This window comes from Talpa occidentalis, unplaced genomic scaffold, assembly GCF_014898055.3.
Source record: "Talpa occidentalis isolate TD23 unplaced genomic scaffold, MPIMG_talOcc4v2.1 talOcc4.15, whole genome shotgun sequence".
In the NCBI taxonomy this organism is placed as follows: Eukaryota; Metazoa; Chordata; class Mammalia; order Eulipotyphla; family Talpidae; genus Talpa; species Talpa occidentalis.
Window position 1 is genome coordinate 71,094,045 of NW_023601543.1, and position 19,856 is coordinate 71,113,900.

General features: G+C 37.0%; 1 protein-coding gene across 14 annotated transcripts in view; it reads right to left on the minus strand.

Annotated features, from left to right (window-relative positions):
• Positions 1–10,663: 10,663 nt before the first annotated feature.
• GK (glycerol kinase) overlaps positions 10,664–19,856 on the minus strand; it is a 342,820-nt gene continuing 333,627 nt past the window's right edge. For 13 of the 14 annotated variants that reach the window (XM_054695801.1, XM_054695793.1, XM_054695794.1 and 10 more), the window contains 6 exons: positions 19,280–19,364; positions 18,661–18,781; positions 18,405–18,548; positions 15,830–15,910; positions 12,621–12,707; positions 10,664–10,844 (listed from right to left, as the gene is read on the minus strand). In XM_054695801.1, coding sequence (XP_054551776.1) covers positions 10,834–10,844; positions 12,621–12,707; positions 15,830–15,910; positions 18,405–18,548; positions 18,661–18,781; positions 19,280–19,364 — 529 coding nt within the window. In that variant the 3' untranslated portion in view covers positions 10,664–10,833. The remainder of the gene's footprint in view (positions 10,845–12,620; positions 12,708–15,829; positions 15,911–18,404; positions 18,549–18,660; positions 18,782–19,279; positions 19,365–19,856) is intronic. The other variant, XM_054695800.1, reaches the window with a different exon arrangement.

Below are 19,856 nucleotides of genomic sequence, written 5' to 3' on the forward strand. Positions count from 1 at the left end.
CTCCCAAGCATAAAGTCCTCCAGTGCTGAAAGTAAAAAAATAAAATAAGAATCCATTAGGAACAGAACGCTTTCTACTAACTCAACAAATTATCTTGTCAGAGTGGAAACAGCATTAACTAATTTAATGGCATGGAGGTTATATAAACAAAACAAAATTTTTTGATTGACAAAATGTGGATAAATTCTTTCCACTCACGGATGGCACAGGGGTTCATTGCTCCATTTTCTCAGCTTTGCATGCATGTTGGAAACGTCCAAATGAAAAGTTAAGAAATAAAACATAATAATGAAGGGTAATTATGAGAATTAAGGCATTATTATTGAGACAATAATGAAGCTATTCACATAAGATATCAGTTACACAATTTTGTCTTGATTTGATGTTTATAGATTGTTATAAAGAGATCATTTCCTTATAATTTCCTAGAGCCAAATAGGTAGAAAGCAAAAACAATAAGGAAAGGTGAAAAATAATTTCATTGGTATTGACAAAAAAATGCGGACACAATTTGGCCTTGAAATTTGTTGATTCTATTTCCATGATGAGTCAACTGTGAAACAGAGGTGTTTAAAAAGAAAGAAAATTGGTTGTGATTAAAAAGGTCTTTCTAATTGATTAAATTTAGAAGGGTATATAATGGGCAATTAGATATGAACAAAATATTTTCGAATGTTACATTATAGATTATGAAGAGAATTAGCTATAAATCTGGTTTTTACATGAGCTGAAAAAAAGACGAATCAAAGCTGCAGCAAAGTGTAAATGAATTGACAGCTTTGCTTCACTTAAGCCTTTGGTTTTTATGATCCTGGCATGAAAGCATCCTGTAGATTTCACAGGGTCATTACAATGCTTCCATTTAATGATGATTACTGCAAAATAAAGCAAAACCAAACAAGTACCCTAGCAAGTTCCTCAGACCATGCTGATGGGAAGAATCACCCTCCGCTGAGAAGACAGAACAGCGTAATTGGGGAAAGCAGCGCCACCTAGGGGCTGAATTTATTTCTAACAAGAAACCAGTTTTTCAAAAGATGGTCAGATCACTCCCTACATCCTCTTCTACATAGCTTCATCAGTTCTTTAGCAAGCCAATGAAAGATTTTAGATCACAAGAGTTTGACTTTGAAAACAGAGGGGCTACTGTACGGTACACATGACTTAATAAATTGTGACTGGACAGAAATACTTCAGCATCTGTCCGTGGTCATTCAAACTGAATGAGAAAACCCACGACCATTAAATTTGCAAACCTGTCTACTCTGATCAGATGAAAGGAACATATGGTAACACCTGTGTGGCTTCCCCAGTTCTTTTTCCAGTTGTAGAAGAGATCCTTGGCTTGAACTGCGCCCTTACTTGGCTCATATCAAGGACATGGGTATGGTTATGAGGTGAGCATGTTCTCGCCTCGGTTTTGAAAGGCAACTCTTTTTGGGAGGCCAATGTGTTCATCAGTGAACGCATTTCAATTAGCCATAAACAGTCATCTAAGTTTCTTTAGGAAACAGTGATAAGTTCAAACAGGCTTCAGAACACGCAAAGAAGCCCTGTGTGGTACAGCACAGCCCTGTGTGGGCCTGGCATACACAGTGCCTCTCTGAGGGAGACAAGGGGCAGCTAAAGAGCAGACATACACACATATTTAAGAGAGAATTAGAAAATAGGGCCTTGCTGGTGGTGCAAAGGGTCATGTCTCAGCGCTATGAAGCTATCCGTAGCCACTGCTGCATGAGTTCAATCCCTGGCCAGGGAACTAACCCACATGGCACAGCCTGCTTTGCCCGCTGCCCCCCTCAGCAGTGTATTTCAGTCAGTCTGCCTGTTCTGTTCCCCACTCTGTCTCTGGTGAATTCTATCACCCCCACACCTCTGGTCTGTACCCCAGTTCTTGTATGCATGAAAAAAAAAATCTTTTAAAAAATTAGAGAATAAGGCAATAAACGAACCCAATATGTAGGAAGGATACAAAAAGATAACATAGAAGTCATAGAACAATCCAAACAATCTATCCGGGGATGGAACTTGTGCTGCAGTGGCCAGTGATAGCTTGATAGTGCTGTGTCTTTGACCCTTGCACTACCAGGGAGACCCAGCACTTTTTTTTTAAGAAACAGAACTTTTTCAGATTCCAGTGAAATTCCTCATTCCATCCTCCCTCTTCCAGAGTGAACCACCATCCTAAACTTGGCATTTGTCATCCCTATGCAAGTTTTACACTTCTCTGTGTCCCTGTGTCCCTAAACAACACTCAGTAGTGTCCTGTATGTTCAAATTGTTTTTTAGGGATTTTTATTTATTTATGCATACAAGAGCTGGGGTGCAGGCCAAAGATGCAGGGGGTGAGAGGAATCACCAGAGACAGAGTGGAGAACAGAACAGGCGGAAAGACTAAGTACACTGCTGAGGGGAGCAGCAGGCGAGACAGGAGAGGTCTGCTGTGCCATGTGGGTTGCTCCTTGGCAGGCCGGGGATCAAACTCGTGCTGCAGAGGCTGCGGACAGCTTCACAGTGCTGTGCTTAACCCCTTGCGCCACCAGGGAGGCCCCTGTATGTTCAAATTTTTATATAAAGATATGAGTAGTCAAGATCTATGGACACTTCCTTAAAGTTTTGGGGAAGAAAATCAAAATAACCACAGGTTTTATTTTAGGATGATGGGTGATTTTTCTACTCTTCTTTCTAATCTTTTTTCTAAGTTTTTCCTGAGAAGTATTACTTATCTTTAAGCAAACATTTGATCAAAAAAATCTTTTAAAAGGCACTCCCTCGGCTGCTGAGAAACCAGTGAGGTGGCGCGTCAACTTGCAAATAATCACTGTCATTGGTATTAGATTTACAATTAATTGAAGTAAATGACAAACAGACCTCTGACTTACCCCCATAAACTTTGTAAAGGAAAAAATATGGTAAATTAATTAAAGGCTGAAGGTTTAAATTCAGTTTGGGGAAAGAGGAAACGAAACCTTAAAGGGTGATACTCCTCTGAATCTGCCCACACTCACTCCTGAGTATGTACTTTCACCTACAATAAAAGTTCATTTATTTTTTTTAAGATTTATTTATTTTTATACAAGAGCTGGGGTACAGGCCAGAGGCGCGGGAGAGTGAGAGGATTCACCAGAGACAGAGCGGGGAACAGAACAGGCAGACTGACTGAAATACACTGCTGAGGGGAGCAGTGGGCCAGCCAGGAGAGGTCTGCCACACCATGTGGGACCTTCGCCGGCTGGCCGGGAACAAACCACGCTGCAGAGGCTGTGGACAGCTTCACAGCGCGGCGCTCAACCGCCTGCACCACCAGGGGAGGCCCAATAAAAGTTCATTTCTAACTTAAAAAAAGAAAAAAAACCTTGAAGAAAATTAAGAGATGGCAGTTAAAAGTTTTCACTTAGGGAAAAGTCAAGTTAGTGATAATTATGGTAATATATTTTGGTCTAATATTTTCAGAAGACTGTATTCTCATTTATCAAGTCTTTGGGGGAAATGAGTTTGCTGCATCCTTTACTGTCAGTCTATTTTATTGGACAGGCCAGGAAAATCCCTGGGAAGGTGAATGGAAAGCCAGCTCTTGTGTCCCATCTTTTATGTGTTAGTGACTAAAGCATTTTCCTTCTTTCGAGTATTAGATGCATGAAAGTTAGTCAAAGTGGAATCTAAAAAGGAGTTAAATTATTAGCCTTCATTTTCCAAGCAGTAAAAAAATTTTCATTTTCTTCAGAGGGATAATCATCTCAGGGATTATAAACTCACATGCAATTAGGGGCTTGTCATTTGTTTATTTTATATAAATGACAATTTAAAATAATTCTGTTGCTGGGGCAAGTCTCAGCACTATCAAGCTACCAGCAGCCACTGCAGCATGAGTTCAATCCCTGGCCAGGGAGCTACCCACATGGCGCAGCAGACCTCTCCTGTCTCACCTGCTGCTCCCCTCAGCAGTGTATTTCAGTAAATCCGCCTGTTCTGCTCCCCACTCTGTCTCTGGTGAATCTTCTCAATCCCGCACTTCTGGTCTACACCCCAGTTCTTGTATGCATGAATAAATAAAAATTTTTAAAAAATGACTTGGGGGGGGGCCTCCCTGGTGGCGCAGTGGCTGAGAGCCGGGTTGCGAAGCTGCCTGCAGCCTCCTCAATACCGGTTCAATCCCCGGCCGCCGGGCGAGGGTCCCACATGGTGCGCAGACCTCTCCTGCCGCGCTTGCTGCTCCCCTCAGCAGTGTACTTCGTCGGTCTGCCTGTTCTGCTCTCCCCTCTGGCTCTGGTGAATTCTCTCACCCTCCCACGCTTCTGACTGTACCCAGTGCTTGTATAAATAAATAAATAAATCTTAAAAAAAAAAGACTTTGGGGGGATGGTATTTGGAGGTGGGGCCTGTGGAGAGGATACTGGGAAAGGGCTCTGCCCGCATGAGTGGAATTAGCGCCCTTACGGAAGAGGTCTGAGAGGGCTCCCTAGCCCCTCCACAGTGTGAGGACACAGAGGAGTCAGAAGTGTGCACTTTAAGAGGGGCTACCCAGGCCAGCGCCCTGGACTTTATCCAGAACTATGAGATATAAATTTCTGTTATTTATAAGCAAGAGAGATGACTTTGTGAAACTTGTGCACTGTTGGTGGGGATGTAAAATGATGCAGTGACTATGGAAAACAGAGCTGAGGTGTCTGAAAAAACAGAAACTCAAACCACCACGTGATCCAGGAACCCCATTGCTGGGTATATATCCCAAAAAATTGAAATCAGAATCTCAAAGAAACAGCTACATTCCTGTGTTCACTGTAGCACTTTTTACAAGGGCGAAGATAGGGAAACAATACAAATATCTACCGACAGATGAGTGAAGAAGGAAAATGTATCATGCATACAATGGAGTATCACTCAGTCTTAAAAAGAAGGAAATCAAAAGAATAATCAGAAACTACTATGAACAGTTATATGGAAACAAGTTCAGCAATCTAGAGGAGATGGACAAATTCCTACAACTCTACAATCACCCAAAGCTAGATAAAGAAGAAATAGAACACCTAAACAGACCAATTACAAGCAGCGAAATTGAAATGGTAATCAGAAACTTTCCCAAAAACAAAAGCCCAGGACCTGATGGATTTACAAATGAATCCTACCAAACATTCAGAAACGAATTAGTGCCTATCCTTCACAAACTCTTCCAAAAAATTGAGAAGGAAGGGATAATATCAAACACGTTCCATGAAGCCAACATTACACTAATACCAAAACCAAACAAGGACAACACAAAAAAAGAAAACTATAGGCCAATCTCCCTAATGAACACTGATGCAAAAATCCTCAATAAAATTTTAGCTATCAGAATGCAACAATGTATCCATAAGATAATTCACCACGACCAAGTAGGATTTATTCCAGGGACACAAGGATGGTTCAACATCCGAAAATCAATCAACGTTATCCAACATATAAAAACCATATGATAATATCAGTAGGTGCCAAGAAAGCTTTCGACAAAGTGTGACACCCATTCATGATAAAAGCCCTTGAAATTCTTGGGATACAAGGAACATACCTCAACATCATAAAGGTCATATATGACAAGCCAACAGCCAGTATCATTCTCAATAGTGAAAAGCTGAAAGCATTTCCATTAAGATCTGGAACAAGACAAGGATGTCCACTCTCACCACTGCTTTTCAATATAATACTGGAAGTCCTAGCCAGAGCAGTAAGACGAGAGAAAGACATACAAGGAATCTAAATAGGAAAAGAAAAAGTCAAACTATCACTATTTGCAGATGACATGATAATATACATAGAAACCCCCAAAAACTCCACAGAAAAACTAATTCAACTCATCAATCAGTTCAGTAAAGTGGCAGGATACAAAATCAACACGCAAAAGACAGTAGCCTTTCCTATACACAAACAATAAATTTGAAGAAGAAGAAATAAAAAAAATCCCTTTTATTATTGGAAAAAAAATCAAATACTTGGGAATAAATCTAACAAAAGAGGTAAAGGACCTATACAAAGAAAACTATAAAACACTGTTAAAAGAAATAGAAGAAGACACAAAGAAATGGAAAGACATCCCCTGTTCATGGATTAGAAGAATAAACATTATTAAAATGGCCATCCTACCAAAAGCAATATACAGATTCAATGTTATTCCAATCAAAATTTCAATGTCAGTCTTCAAAGAAATAGAACAATTATTGATGAAATTCATATGGAATCACAAAAAACCCCGAATAGCCAAAGCTCTCCTGAAAAAAAATAAGGGAATGGAGGCATCACACTCCCAGACTTCAAACTATACTACAAAGCCATAATCATCAAAACTGCATGATATTGGTACAAGAACAGACACACAGACCAATGGAATCGAATAGAAAATCCAGAAATAAACCCACAGATTTATGGTCAACTAATCTTTGACAAAGGAGCAAAGAATATGCATTGGAGCAAAGAAAGTTTGTTCAATAAATGGTGCTGGGAAAACTGGGTCGCTACATGCAAAAGAATGAAGCTTGACTACTACCTAACACCATGCACAAAAACCAACTCAAAATGGATTAAAGAACTAGACATAAGACCTGAAACCATAAAATACATAGAAGGAAATATAGGTGAAACACTACATGATATGCACATCAAAGACATCTTTACAGACACATCACCCAAAGCAATGATAGTGAAGGCAAAGATAAACAGCTGGGACTACATCAAACTGAAGAGCTTCTGCACAGCAAAAGAGACAATAACAAAAACAAAGAGAAACCCCACCAACTGGGAGAACATTTTTGCACACAACACTAATGATTTAGGACTGATCACAAATATCTACAAAGAGCTCATGAGACTCAACAAAAACCAAGTAAATAATCCAGTCAAAAAATGGGCAGAAGAGCTAAAAAGAAACTTCTCTGGAGAGGAAATGCAAATGGCCAAAGGCATATGAAAAAATGTTCAACATCACTTGTAATCAGGGAAATGCAAATCAAAACTACAATGAGGTACCATCTTACACCAGTGAGAATGGCACATATTAAAAAAACTAGCAACAACAAATGTTGGCGAGGATGTAGAGAAAAAGGAACACTCCTGCACTGTTGGTGGGAGTGCAAACTGGTCCAACCACTGTGGAGAGCTGTGTGGAGATTTCTTGACCTACTAAACATAGAGCTTCCATATGATCTAGCAATTCCACTCCTAGGTATTTACCCAAAGGACACAGAAACACCAATTCCAAAGAGCACCTGCACCGCTATGTTTATAGCAGCACTATTTACAATAGCTAAGCTTTGGAAACAGCCCAAATGCCCAAAAATAGATGACTGGATCAAGAAGATGTGGTACATATATACCATGGAATATTACTCAGCATTCAAAAAAGATAAACACATGCAGTTTGCAGCAACATGGATGGCGCTGGAAGGGATCATGCTCAGTGAAATAAGCCAGAAAGAAAAAGAAAAATACCGGATGGTCTCACTCATAGCAGGAATCTAGAAAACTTAAATAAGGGGCCAGGAAAAAGAATAACTCTAAGAAAGAAAATATCAAAATCAACAAACAACTATGAACCAGGGACACTCTATGGGGGGTGGGATGGGAAAAGGAGGGATTGGGGTCAAAATAAGGGGATTGTAATTGTATGGGGAATATAAAAATAAAATTTAAATAAAAAAGAGTATCAATAAAAAAATAATAATAAAAAAAAGGAAATCTTACCATTTGTGCCAACAGCAGCGGATCTGGAAGATATTATGCTAAGAGAAATAAGACAGACACATAAATACTGCATGAGCTCAGTTATGTCTGAAATCTAAAAAGTCAAATACAGGAAAGGATTAGATGGTGGTTGCCAAGGGCTGGGGAGATGGGGAGTTGTTGTTCAATAGGTATAATGAATTCTAGAAATCTACACCTATATACAGTATGGCACCGTGCCTATAAATAACAATATGGTGTTGAGTACTTAAAAACTTGTGAAGAGAGTAGATCTCATGACAAGAGTTGTTATCACACACACGCATAAACACACACACAAAATATACCAGTAAACTTTTGGAGGTGATGGATACTTTTGACTGTAGCGATAGTATCACAGGTAGATACATATGCCTAACCTCATCAAATTGTATCTATTAAATGTGCGCATTTTTCTGTATATCAACAATACCTTACTAAAGCTTTTGAAAAATAATTTTTGTACTTTTACTGACTAATAGGTAGGCACTATGAGTTCAATGCTACCTACTCTACCGTCAATGCTGTTAGTTTTGGTACTATGACAATTTTTGTTTCATGTTTTTTCTTAAAAAACTATCATTTGTGATTCTCACATGATACAAAACAGCCATAAACATTCCAAAGAAGTGCACCTTGGGTACTTCAAAAGAAATACATGAAAAATAATCTAAGCTATCATTTCAGAGACAAAGATGAACGACTTGTTTTGCTAATTAGTTTGAGTCAGAGATTGAGTTGAGAGAACAATTGTGTACCTCGCTCCACAGACTGACCAGGTGAAGCGAAACCGAATGGTACAGAGTAAAATAGCTTGCTCTGAGACACTGTATTGATATGGCATTAGCCTTGCCAAGGTATTTTCTGGAGGCTGAGATAGGACACTGTCATCTTTTCTAGCAGAATGATTAAGGTACTCATGATTTCAGAAATTACTTCTTCGACTGTTGGTTAATTCTTCAGGATGTGCCTGATTCAAGTGCTAACAACTGAGTTTTCCATTTCTTGAAACATTTTTCTTAAATTAACTTTGATCTAAGTTGTAGCCTGTAAATGAGGAATACAAGTAAGAATGAGGGGTCAATTTATTTTATGCAAATTCATCATTAAATATCAACATGTACAATTTCAAGTATTTATAAATATTGCCATTTGCAGAAAATCAATCTTAAAATTGTTTGAACAGTGTTTTTCACAACTATTTACAATGAACTCAAGCTACCTTTGTAGAAATAATGTTTAAAAGTATCTTTGCCACAAAGTAATAATTTCACAGAACCTTTCTATAATATTTAATGTCACTAAAATGGCAGCTGCATGTCTAAAATTCGGTAGATTTAATAATTTAGAAATAGCACAACCAGAACTGTAAATGCAAGCAACTATTAATTCCAAACCAAACAAAACCTTTTATATTAACATATAAAAATTTCCCCATTTTCAGCAGTGATTGAAGAAAATAATTAAGAGGCAATTTTTTATGTGTATTAAACACAAACTAAGATATTTTAAAAATGATATTAAGAGACTAGATTAGGTAAATTTTTATAACAAGTCATACTAAATGTTTTGAGAAATTCTTGGTTTCATTAGAAGTCACTTCTAATGGTAAATATTTCTTTTCATTTGTAATATGACATTAAACAGAGATAATTCTGTCATCCCCAATATTATAATTGCTTATCAGTAGTTGATAATATATTTGAGTGAGAAGAGTATTCTTGGCTTTATTCCTAAGAAAGTTTTTTTCTACTTAGGTTTTTAACTTTTTTGAAGTTAGAAAGGATCCCAAATGTGTCTAAAAGTAGGTCAAGGAAAAATAACTTCATATGGACTAGTGCTTGCAAACAATATTTACTGTAGTATTCCAGGCTTTTCTTTTTTTTCTCTAGCATATATCCAGTGAAAACAATTAAATTAAAAGATAAGGTATAAGAAAAATAGTTGAAGTCACAATAAAGTACATTTTCTTTTATTGACATAGAACATTTGATTAAATTTTAAATATTGACTCTTTAAGAAAAAGTTTCTCCTGGTAAATAATTATGCATAACCATTGCCCCAAAATGTACACAGCTGTTTTCCCCAAAATATTTATACACATAGTGGTCCACTTAAGACCAGCCCCATTACAACCTAATGAATTCAATGTGCTCTTAATTTATAAATGGGCTATCCTCGGTAAAAAAAATGCATAGGTGTGTATGTTATACATACAAAGTAAGAAATATAAAAAGGAGAGATGAAAAGAACAAAAAAGAGCAAGTGTTTCTCCCTGTAAGATGCAGACAGAAATTCACCGTAATTAGTGAGATTGTGTAAAATGTACTCAATTTACAAATGGGCTGCCCTATAATATAAAATATATAGGCAGGTGTATTATCCATACAAAGTAAAAAATATAAAAAGGAGAGATGACAAAAGGAAAAAACATCTTTCCCCATGAGATTCAGGCAGCAATTTCAATGTAGTTAGTGAGAATATGTAAAATGTCTAAAGAATTTTAGTTTTGGCAAGTCCTTTTCAGAAAAATATCTAGGCTGTGAGAGTGCTAAATTTCCATGTTAAGAATTTAGCAGAGATTTACATTAAAACAATCATGAAGATGTCCCTAATATGCGGAAAAGAGGAATTTGGGGGGGAGGTGTGTGTGTGTGGAGGGGGGGGTGTTCAAAAGAAACAAAAAGTTGCTCATGATTAGCCAGTTAGTAATAACCCATCAAGTGTATGTAGTGCAGAGAATCAAATCCTGGCCCATCAGCATCTGAATATGTTTGATGAAAGATTCCAGTGGACAGGATCCAAATGCTTCCTGGATCTTACAGGGAACTGAGCTAGAAGTGATGGCAACAGAGGGGTCAGCCTGAAAGGTGGCTGGTCCAATCTTAACTGTTAATGTTAAAAAACACACCAAATGTTTCTATAGTATTCTTTCTGCTGCATTTTCTTTATTTCTAGCCACAGGTCTACTTGGAGGGTCATGCAGCAAGTGGCTTAAAAATAAAATCAGTCTATGAATAGTGTCATCACATTAAAAGACATAATCGCTGAATTCTCTTGTTAGGTAAAAAGCTCGCATCTTTTGAATCCATGAGCTGGTATTACTTATGGGATACCTAAAACAGGGGACAAAAACCATATATGTCAATAATAAATACATGTAATCAAGGAGTTAAAGCAATGAAGACTATTTAATCATTTATTGAGCTAAAAATTCCCCATGATTTCTAAATATTGTTTCACAGTTAAAAATGCAACCAAAACAACTAGGTCAAAAATTAGCAAATATTAACAATGTTGCCAATTATTCACTAAGGCAAAATATCCCACTGTTACCAACAGAGAAACTAAAGACGGTAACCATAGGCATTTTGGAAGCCTAGGGACTTGGACAAATGCATCCTCTCACTTGGAGAAATGCTATATGTTCCAACTTCAGAGACTTGGCCTATTTAAGCTGTCATAGCACCACAAGGGAAAAGAGTAAAAAAAAAATCAAAGAAAACATTCAGATGCTATGTATTTTTCTTTTCCGGACCTTAATTATACAGCCAAAAGGACCCAGGATAACGAAGAAAAAAAAAACAAAAACTTTTCCTAAAACAGTATATAGGCTTCTTATACAGTCAGATCACAGTGTTTCTGGGGAATATTTGGGCTCTTCCACCAAGCATTCCCATGAAGCAGAATGAAAACAGACATCTGCTGACTCCACATAGGTTTATGTGTGCAGAAGCCCTTGTTAAGGCATCAAACACTAATATCAACATAAGATATTGTTATTGTGGAAGCAAAATATTTGAATAAATTTATCCTAAATACGAAGGGCACAGAACAAGGTAAACAAGCTTAAAATTCTTTTTCAAGCAACTCAAATTTGATCATTAATTAAAAGTAATTTAATGTTCTGCTGATATAAAGATATAAACAATTTTCATTCCATATTTATATACCACTAAACTGATGATGCCAACTGAATTAATGCTTGTCAGATTTCTACAAATAGATGTCCCCCCATATTAACACATTTAAATTTTACATTTTAAACCCAGATCATCATCTCCAATTAAGAGAAATAATTAAATTCTTTCTGGCATTGTGAAGATTATAAAATGGTTCACTTTCCTGGCAACAAGTCATTTCCATTTCAGCCATTAATTTGAAGAAAAATTGAGCTATCATCAGAAACACCTTCCAAAAATGATTATTATAATTAAATTCAAACAGATTATGCCATGTCTTTCAAGAAATGCTAAGCATTTTCATTTTTATAAATATTCAGTAGAAGTTAAAGTGCTAAAGTAATTTAGTTTAAGCTTTCAAGCCCAATTTATTGAAACAATGATTGAAAAAAATCTCAGTTCACAAAATGTGTTCTTCCAACTAAAACACAAGTGATTATATATTTTTCCCAGTTAAGAGTTTTATGGGAACTCTGCTAATATGTTCTGGCTGAAACTTTTCCCAGAGTTGAAATATGTATTAAAACTTGCTTAGCAATTTTTCAAAGTATGAAAAACAACTTATATACATTTGAAAGCCAATTTAATGAAAGTCAAAAATAACTTTCCTCTGTTACTCCAAAAGTCCTTTCATGTAAGCATTAACATTCGTACTTTCATTTTTGATTATTGCTCTAGCTGACAGCCCCTCAAATATAGCCCAGCAAAGAAATCATTATGTACTAAAAATTAAAAAGTGGTTAAGTACAGTTACAGTCTTTAATTCTGACTGCCCCAATAGATTAATTGGTCTGACTAATTAGACCTTAAATTTTTTTCCCAGGTTTCTAATCATAGTTAGAATGGAAAACACTGAAACCTCTCTGCTGAGTTATATATAAACACATCAAAGCTAACTAATAAAATTGTCTAATTTAAAGAATAACTGACCTGAGATGTACCTTGCTCCGATTAACATTACCATGCTACTCACTATAAAAAAGCCCAAGGGCAGACTACAGAAGATACTAGGGTCACCTGTGGCCATCCAGGTAGAAGGGAATTCCAGTCAAGCAAACCAAAAGAGAGACACATAATTACAATATTTGTGTTAAGAATCACATGATAGCAAAACAAAATAAGTTATAAAATAGTATATTCATAAAAGATAGCAAAGTGTTATTACTTCAAATCAAAAATATAATCAATATTGAAGACTTATGACAGTTAACAAACAATACAGATAGCATGCCACAGGTAGCCAAGAACATAATACATAGAGATCAACATAAGCCTTCCACTGGCAAAGCCAAAGAAAGCTTATGGAGAGCTTTTTGGGAGGCTGTTGATTTGAGATTTCTTGATCCTTCCAGGAGAATCAAGCCTTAAGTGAGCACTGCAGTGCACCCCAAGGTCAGATTATAGTTCCTTTGGCTATCAGAGGAACGTTATAGTCATCTAAGGCATTGGTTTTGTTTTCTTTTTTAAATAAAATTTAATATGTAAGGAAATGCACCTGACACGATTACTGTAATTTAAAGCTAAATTGTATTAATCCATGTTTATAAAAAATTGCCAAGAACATGGTTGGTTTGATATTTTCTAATCTGGATTCTATTAGAATCTTTTGTTTAAAGAATACTCTTTATTTATGTTTTACTTGAATTAAAAAATTATATATCGAGATTATTTAACACTTATTGTACACTTCTTAAGAAAGAACTGTATTTAAGCATGTGCACATATAGAGGTGTGAAAATGTAACCCCAAGTTTTATAGCTATGTAAGTACAGCTATGCAAGCTATATAAGAAAATCAACAAAATTAATTCCCAAGAGTTAAGAAACTACAACCATTAGATAAATGAGTTTCATTAAAATGCATCCTAACATTTGCACTGGGCATATTTTCATATTATAAACTAGTGACACTTATTTCTTTGCTTTTTGGGAGAGGATTTGTTCCCTTCACCATGTAGTTTTTCCCTTAGAAGGAATATTTTCATAAAACAGGGAATTAAACCATCGCCCTCATTTACCCACAGCTTATGTTATTTTTCAAATAAAAAACATGGTTACTTTTTATTTCCATATTTGTAGAGACCATATTTTAATTTGATTTTGGCAAAGGGAACCTATTTTCTAGTTTGTTTAGAACCAACAGCTCTAAGTTACAATAGCTGCTTTTCTGATGGGGCTACAGTGAGTTCTAGTTTGAAAAAATCGTGAGGATGATCTGCGCTCATAAGTCCTTATCAGTTTAGGTAGCATCTATTTAATGAAAATATTTCCCTTCGGTTGATATGGTAAGATACATAAATATAATTTACTTGTTATAGCGGTATAGTGCATTTTAAACCACTCCGACCTGTTTTCAAAATGTTATTTTGCTGGATTTTGAGTGGAAAGCCAAGAACTCATCATTTATGATAACTGGTAGCAATTCTAATATCGTTTCATCATTTTAAGATTATTAAAGCAGGATGCTATCAGTACTGCTTTTGTTATGTAGCTCATTGATATAACATAGAATCATATCATATACCTTATATTGCTTAAAGGAATACAATTAACATTTCAATAACTACATATTACTATTTTCAGTTTGCTATATAGCTCAAAGATTCTTAAAATATTATACATTAGAGTGATTTTCATAAATCTACTCAAAAAAACATTTTCAAATGTTGGTTCAAATCTACTACAATCTAATCGAAATGAAAACAAAATTAAAAGAATCTAAAATAAAAAAATCAGTTACTTTTTATCATAAATGCTGATAGAAATAAAATAAATCATGTAATTTTCTTTCATCAACTTTTTCTTGGCATTTTTAATTCATTGAGAGATACCTAAAAGATAAATGACCAGTAGGAATGGTGGGAAACTTGTAATTAAAATTATATCCTCAACTGCCAGTATGCCGAATAGTGTGTGTGTGTGTGTGTGTGTGTGGGGAGGGGGGTAAGGGTGGGGATAGGGAGGGATTGAGGTGGTCAGAAGAGACACAGGAGGATGGCATCAGAAAGGAAATCAGGGCACACATTATATTTAACACAGCAACTAGCACTGTGCTAGAAAAATATTTATGATTGGAAGTTTAATTATAAAAGGTCTCATAATTACAAATAGTCTTAGCAAGAAAATCATTGCCATCATCTTGGAAATGAAGTTGAGTCTCAGGACAAAAGATTTAAAAATGATCTTAAGTTTATCTAGGAGAAAAAAACAAAAGCTTCAAGTAGGAATGTCCAAAAATGAAAATATAGATCATAGTGATCTTTGGCAGTGGATGTTCCAGAAGCTTCTCCTAAAAGCCAGATACATTAAAGGTGGATCCATAATCACTTTGGGGTTGGAAGGCAGATTATATTTCATTTATAAGCTCTTGTCTATTAAAGTATGTGCTTCAATATATTATTGGCCATTGTTTCACTGCTTAAGTTCTAAATCTTATGTTTGGCAAAGAATTAAAATATTATGCCACACCAGAGGCATGACAGATTATTTGAATATTCAAGCAGCTTATGCTGTTTATAACTACATGGTTTACCTAAGCCTAATACCTCCTTATCCAGGCGACTTAAAAAAAGTCCTGTATTTTCTGCCAAATCTATTTCCCAATCTATTATGGTACTTCTAGTTTACTATGTTGTTTCTTCCTCTCTGATATGGTTTCTTCCTCTCTGATTCTAATGAATTCCAATGATGAAGACTTGCTAAGATAGTGGAATCAGCCTAGGAAGTGGCCAAAATATATTCTCAAATTGAGATAGCTTTCCATTGCCTCAGGTCATGAAGACAGCCTCTCAAAAAGATAAAGTAAGACATTAAAAGGGGAAAAAAGAAAAAGAAGACCCCAGTTGATTTTTTCCCATTAAGCAGAAACTAGAAGTAATTTTATTTTTAGAACACTAATAAATTGAAGGACCAGGCCCAAAGCTAAGAAAAGATATGGCACGATAGAATGAAGTATGTATATCAACCTGATAATTTACACTTCATGTTTAGAACTTTCAGGTGTTTCAAAATCTTAGAAACTCTGGCCATATGATAATGCTTTCCTTCAAAGCAGCCTTATTAAATGTAAATGGTCAGAAACTTAAATGAGCTACTTAACACACTAAAATCAATCAGCAACAATAATAACAGCATTCTTACCAATTTCCGAAGACTGAGTTGTAACCCAACCCATTGACTTCATCACAGCTTTCTTCCACGTAGAATAACGAATTTCACTTTCTAGTAATACAAGGAAAAACACATATATGAAGGCCAGTTTGCTGAGACCTCCTAAGCACCATCTTTGTGTCATTCAGCATTCTTGAAAAAATGCTACATATATTAAACTAAAGTGGGGGTTTCCCCAGGTCGCAGGATGTGATGGCCAGTGACTGGGAAAGAAGCTTCAGAGAAGGTGCTGGGGAAATTCAGGAGGGTCTGCAAGGTGAAGGGAACTTGGGAGACAGGCTACCTGCTAAGGGTGGCCCATTCACATATAAGAGGGAATCCCAACTGATGTTTCTCTCTTGTTTTTTTTTGAGGGGGATGGATAGTTTGAGATAAGGGAAGGGGTACATCATAATATGGAAAACCCAGAAAAATTGGTTTTGGTTCAGCCAAAGGATTTAACAAATACTTATTTCTTATAAGATTCAAATTGCATTCCTTTTTTTAAAAAAGATTTAAAAAAAATATTTATACAAGAACCCGGATACGGGCCAGATGTGCAGGAGGTTGAGAGGATTCTCCAGAGACAGAGCAGGGAATAGAACACGCAGAATGGCTGAAATATACTGCTGAGGGGAGCAGCGGGTGAGACAGGAGAGGTCTGCCGCGCCATGTGGGTGTCTCCCCTGCTGGCCGGGATCAAACCCGCACTGCAGAGGCTGCGGACAGCTTCACAGCGCTGTGCTCAACCAACTGCGCTGCCAGGGAGGCCCTCAAATTGCATTCTTGTGAGACAGAATTCTTTAAGATGGAAACTGACACTAGGTAACAATGATGGAAAACTGGCACATGTACAAACACACACACACACACACACACCATAGTCCTCCTAATGATATGATATGGAATCATGCATGGGACTACCCTTCTCAAGTCTCCCAGCCTTTCACAGCACCAGAAGTCTGCAACACCCATGAGATACCGTGTTCAGAAAGTTCTCCAGCACCCCACTTTTGTCCCCTCCTCCACTTCCCATTGCACTTCACACACACCTCAGGATACCAAGTACCACGGTGAATGTTCATGGTTCTGTTTGCCTTTCCCACCATACTTGAGTCCCCCAAAGGGCAAGGACTTGGTCTCATTCATCTCTATAGCCACACACTGGTAACGTTGCTGATCTGTAGTCAGCTCTAACCAAATGTTTACTGGAAGAATGAATTATCCACCTCTAGGCAGGTACCCATTCATGCGTGTGCATACATGTATGAGCATCTATTTGCATGTATGTGTGCGCGCACGTGTGTGTGTGATTAGCATTTTGAGACATACACTCTGCTCGAACATTATTTGCTTATTAAAAAGTTGGGTTTTTTTTTCAGAAGTGCACACATTGTTTGGACTTCATATTTTATCCAATATTGCAAAAGCTAAAAATTACTTACAGACAGAATGTCAGATTTTGAAACACATTTCTATATCAAGGTACATGGCATACTCCTTGACTATAAAATTACTAGCATTTGTTTTCTTGGATATGGAAAAGAATCAATAAAATTAAGAAATGCTGGTGTAGTCTTCCAGAAAACTAAACAAAAACAGATTTGAAAGCATATTTTCCAATAGCTTAAAATCCACTTTCATACTATTTGTGCATAGGTTTCAAAAAGCTATAAAACCAAATTCAATATATATGAAACCTTATTTTCATATGCACATTCATTTCAATTTAATAGATACATCATTATAGTTTAATAAAGGTATTTGTTAGAGGTTGTGAATTAGCTTAATTTGCTAAGAAGTGAATCACATATTTAATGTGATTCATTTATTCAACTTGTTGCTGTTTTTATCAGGCTACACTGATGTGCTTAAAAGTTACCACCAGAGTTTCCTTCTGCCCAGCGGATCATGTCCTGACATAGCTGTTGGCATGGAAAATGATCCAGTGTAGACATTAGGGTTGGGTGGTTGATAAATCTTCCTTCTCCCTTTTAAAATAGACTATTACAATGAGCTAGAACAGATAGTGGCAGTGTTGCCCTCCTACATGAAAGGACTGTAGGCAGTAGAAGTGAATGGTAAAAAAGTGATTTTAGAAGTTGCTTTACGAAGGAAATATATCTCTCATTCACACTCATTCAGTGGAGTGCAACATGCTTAGTAGCTGAATCTGAAACAGCATTTGCTAGACCACTTAGTTTCTTAACTTGCCAACAAACAGGAAGGCAAACCCTCTCTCACTAAGGTTTTCACAGGACACCATCAAAAAGTTTCATTCTTGGGCCTCCCTGGTGGCACAAGTGGTTAAGCACTGCACTATGAAGCCATCCGTAGCCTTGGTAGCACGAGTTCGATCCTGGCCAGCCAGGGAGCAACCCACATGGCGCAGACCTCTCCTGTCTTGCCCACTGCTCCCCTCAGCAGTGTACTTTGGTCAGTCTGCCTGTTCCCCACTCTGTCTTGGGTGAATCCTCTCACTCCCCCACACCTCTGGCCTGTACCCCAGCTCTTGTATGCATAAATAAATAAATCTTTAAAAAAAAGTTTCATTCTTTAAACATACCCTCAGCATTGATCTGGGGTTCAAACCGTTCCATTGTGACAGCCGACAAATCCTCGGGTTCAAGACTCCAAACACCAACCCCTTCTGCAGCTCCAGCTGCCATGGCGGCTCCCAGGGCTGTGGTTTCTGGCATTGAGGGCTTCACTGAGGGGAGAGTGCTGCATCAGCATCTTTGTATTTACATAATGCTAAAAAAAAGCAGTTCTTCCCAAAGAAACATTACTCTTGGGGCATAAAAGCATGAGGACTTACGAACCTACTGGGATATACAGAATATCTGCTTGTAGCTGCATGAGAATCTTGTTGGTGGTCATTCCTCCGTCTACCTGCAGATGACTGAGTGGGATTCCACAATCACGGTTCATGGCATCCAAAATCTTAAATAAAGCAAGGCAAAGAGCATAGTTAGCCTACTTCTTAGTAACATCTCTGAATGTGGTGATCTTGTACTTAATAACGCTCAATAGCTCCCTAAAGCCTTCAGAGTAGCATTTTAGTTTTTTGATCCTGGTCTTCCAAGCCCTTCTTGATCTGATCACAACCAACCTTTTCTCTTACTACACCTCTGCGCTCATCCTGAGATCCAGCCACACCAGTCAACTCTATGTTATACCCTGCTTTCATGCTTCAGTGCCTATGCTTGCACTAATAGGTACCACTCAGTGGCCTACCAAGTGTAATATGCCAGACACCTGGCAGGGAACAGAAAATTAGCTGGAAAATGAATGAAAATTACATTTGTTAGATTTGCGTTTAGGCAGGCTTTTTGATTATGTACATTTCCAGTATTTAATACATTTCAAGCATTAATCTATAATTCATTTAAGATTGATAAAGTTGGATTAACTACAAGAAAACAGGCACATATTTATTACCTCTCGGGTTTGGAAACAAACAGCTTCTAATGCAGCAAAAGCAATATGGCATTTATTGGTAAACTGAGTGAGCCCACAGATGATCCTAAAAATACAAAGATTTTAAGATTAGAGTAGAACAAATGAGTCATCAATCTGAAATGCCCTAAATATGGAAGGGTTGAATTTGGCAGATAGAAATGTGCAGACAAAAAGTCTAGAAATAAAAATAACCCCCCAAAATTTGGCCATAAACAGTAAGTAATTTAGAAAGCCCTTATAGTACATAATCCTGTGTCCACATATGAAAAACTCATGATTCATCTGAATAGATGGTGGTAATATAAAACCAAATGTGCATTCATCTTGATAACGCCCCTCTACTCTGCAACCTGCAGCTACTTGAAGATAAAAGGCAGTAACATTAACATGAATATGAGGATGGCAGCGGCTTTCCTGGCAGATGAGTTAAACTTCTTGGTGTTCAAAAGTTCTGAAATTATACTCTTCAAATAGGAAAGAATTCCCTCACACTTTAAAACCATTTGAAAATATGTAGGAAACTATTAACGAATAAGCTATGAGCTAACTGAGGGAA